Raw genomic sequence first — 3,372 nt, 5'->3', positions numbered from 1 at the left:
GTAGCCCTGGTTGTCCGGGAACTCACTCTGTAGACCAGGTTGGCCTTGAACTCAGAAATCCACCTGCCTCTACCTCCCAAGTGCTGGGATTAAAGTCATGAGCCACCACTGCCTGGAACTTAATAATAAATATTAATATTTAGTTGTTTTATTTTACATGTATGAGTGTTTCGCCTGCATGTAAGTATGTGTGTGTACTATGTGCATGTCTGGTGGCTGTGGAGGTCAGAAGTAGGTATTGGATCCCCTGGAACTGGAGTTACAGATGTTTGTAAGGCACTATATGGATGCTAGAAACCGAGCCTGGCCCTCAGCCTCTGAGCCACTTCTCTAGCTCCTATCTCTGACTTTGAAAACAGAGTTTCACATAGCCCAGGCTAGCCTCTCGCTCACTATACAGTCAAGGTAACCTTGAGCTCCTGACCTTCCTGCCTCCACTTCCTATGGGCAGGATTACAGTTGTGCACCACCATGGCCCGTGGGTATAGATATTTACCTGAAATTGAAATAGGACTGAGAGGTAAGATAGATACTCTCAGAAATGGAACAATTTAAGGCCCTGTGCAAGTTCTGGAGGGACCCACCAAGTCGCAGGGGAAGGCACAAAGAAGTGCGAAGTTTAGCTCCTCTCCCATCCCCAGGGACCCAGTGCCCACCGTGGAGACAGTGGGGGTGGAAGTGAATGTTTTAGTGAGTCAGGCAATTGGCAACAAAGCCTCTGGCATAACCACATTTCCCAGGGGTAATTCAAGAAGAGTTAGTGCTTCCCGCTACACCTCATGGCACACCCAGCCCGCTGACAGCCTCCCCAGCTGAACACGCTCGACAGCAGGGCCCAGCAGCCCCACCTAAGCATGCCACACAGAGGTTGGGCTGTATTTAGGACAAAAAAACTGGATTAACAAAACGGAAGGAGATGAGGATTTCTACCATGAGAGTATCAGTACAAATTCAATTCATTCTCCAGGCATTGAACAACGGGGGTGGGGACTAAGTTAGTCACATATTAGACGCTGGCAATCAAGCACACTAAAAGGCGCTGGTATGATGACAAAGTGTAGCCAGCTGTGTGTCTGGCATGGCGTCACACAGGTCACGCACAGGTGTCAGGGTAGCAGGACACCTGCCTCTGATCCAGACCAGAGGCTGGTGGGCAGAGATGGCTGTGGGGCCTCTCTGCCAGACTGGATCGGTTTGGAGTTAGTCACACCTCTCAACGGGGTTACCTGCCCTTCTCTGAGGTCCAAGGAGGAGACAAAATGAAAGATTCGAGCCACCTGATAAAGGGTAAAAAGGGGGGAAAAAAAAGCCATGGGCACAAGCCACCAAGATACTGAGGAGAACCACATGGTCTCCATTTCCCTCCCTTCCTCCCTCTCTCGCTCGCTCACTCATCCACTCAGCCATGCATTTCTCTGTTCACACACAACAAGCACTGTGTTCCACGAGTTCCTGAAGAGGATTGAACATGGGTCAGTGTGAAGTGGCTCCTGCTGCCAAGGACCTCAGTCAGACCAGGGCATCAGGACAGAAAATCCTACAAGGGGACAAGTGACCAAGTTGACAAAGCATGCACAGTTCTGGGTAGGACAGCATGGCTGGCCTGAGTCTCAGCAGAGGCCTCACACATGGGCTCACAGTTGTGCAAAGTGAGGGCTGAGGCCCCGGAAATAAAGGGTAGAAGACAGAGCTTAGTTCTCAACTGAAGGCTTTGGAGTAGTGAGTGAGAAGAAAAGAAAAGAAGAGAAAAGAAAAGAAAAGAAAAGAAAAAAGAGAAGAGAAGAGAAGAAAAGAAGAGAAAGGGATATTAGGATAGTGAGAACCTTCTAGAAACAGTTTGTGGCGTATGCTGAAAACCAGCCTCAGTATTCCAATATCTTTCTTTCCTGTCATCCATTTTACAGCGGGGACAGGAATGTCTGGAATAAAGGCCTGTTTCCTGACCTTCATTTTGGAAAGTGCTTTTAATGAGAAATAACAGGCAGAATCAAACTGCCTGGTGAGTCAGATCTCTGTATCAGGCCATCCGGATCATCTGAATCGAGCATCTCCAGGAAACAGGGGTTCAGGAGCTTGGAACATGGAGCTGTAAGGATAGTTGTCTCAGTTTGAAGCCCTACCTACCACATGTATTCCTCAGAGATATCTCTTCAGCCTTCTTCCACATTTCTGAACTCTTGGGCACTCAGGTAACAAGTCACAGTCATTTATAAAGCTTCACCCCTTTCCACGTCCTTCTCAAGCTTTAACTTTTCAACATCCCTTCCTTCTTTCCCCTCATCTGCACTTCTAACATGGACTGTTGTAGGAGCTATGCAAGTGGCTGACTATTTCTTTTCCCTTCCTGTCTCATCTTTATCTTTCCATGCCTTCTTGCATTACACCTATAGAACATCTTCTTATCATCCTAGAAATAGCAACTCTGATTCCTATTTTTAAAAGGTCAGATTGACTGGGAATAAAATAAAGAAATGAGAAAGCATAAAGGAATGAGAAAACATAATTTGACTTCCCAGTGAATGATGCCCATCTAGTCAGACGGCAGGCTGTTGCCAAAACTTGACTACCCCCTTGTGGTCACTGGTTACAATTGCAGGCAAAGTTATCTATTTCCAGCAGCAAGTCAAGAAAATGGATGCAGTCTGTGGTGTGAAAAGTGGGCTGGCACAAGGGTGGGGATGAGGAAACAGGAGCTGCTGCATGGGTGCTGCTATAGGCAAGAGCTTCCAGTTCTGCTTTCCCGGGAGCTTCATAAACACAGCTCCAAAGAACTTGGTGAAAGAGGGGAGTATCCCATCAAAGCTGGAGTAGCTACAGGAAAAAGAGTGAAAACACAACCAAGGAACACCTAAGAATGTTCACAGAAGGCTTGAGGCAGCTGCCCAGTAGAAGTCCCCTCCGTGATGCCAGCCAATGGCCAACCAAGGAACTCAACTCTAGAGCTTCTTAATTTCAATTAATGTATATTAATGTATATTGAAACGGACCTATGTGGCAGATGGCTATTGTATTAGACAGAATAGGGTTGGAGGAATAAAGAAGGGGGGTATATTTCACATCGTCTAAGGTTTTTTTGTTCGTTTTATTCAATACAGGCTCTCTATGTATCTCTGGATGTTCTGGAATTTGCTGTGTAGACCAGGGTAGGATTGAACTCACAGAGATCCCCCTGCCTCTGCATCTCAAGCACTAGAATTAAAGTTGTGTGCCACTCAGCTTTAATGAGTAATACAAATAAAAGCACTACGAAACAAAGCATTTCAGGTTACTTAAATACTTTCTGAGATCTTATTTATTTTTAATTTATATGTAAGAGTGTCTGAGCACATGTCTGTGTATGATGTATTTATTTTTAATTTACATGTAAGAGTG

At 45.9% G+C, this 3,372-nt stretch overlaps 1 protein-coding gene across 3 annotated transcripts in view; it reads right to left on the bottom strand.

Moving 5' to 3' along the window:
- The window catches only part of Reep1 (receptor accessory protein 1), a 108,687-nt gene that overhangs the window by 22,371 nt on the left and 82,944 nt on the right, over positions 1–3,372 (bottom strand). Inside the window, exon 6 of one of the 3 annotated variants that reach the window (XM_029535402.1) lies at positions 1,227–1,277. The exons of the other annotated variants lie outside the window; for them this stretch is intronic. Within the exon in view, the coding sequence (XP_029391262.1) occupies positions 1,227–1,277 (51 nt within the window). The remainder of the gene's footprint in view (positions 1–1,226; positions 1,278–3,372) is intronic. 3 annotated transcript variants of the gene reach the window in all.

The sequence above is a fragment of the Mus pahari genome, chromosome 2, assembly GCF_900095145.1.
Source record: "Mus pahari chromosome 2, PAHARI_EIJ_v1.1, whole genome shotgun sequence".
NCBI lineage: Eukaryota > Metazoa > Chordata > Mammalia > Rodentia > Muridae > Mus > Mus pahari.
The sequence above is the reverse complement of the archived record's forward strand: the minus strand, read 5'-3'. Positions and strand labels throughout refer to the sequence as shown.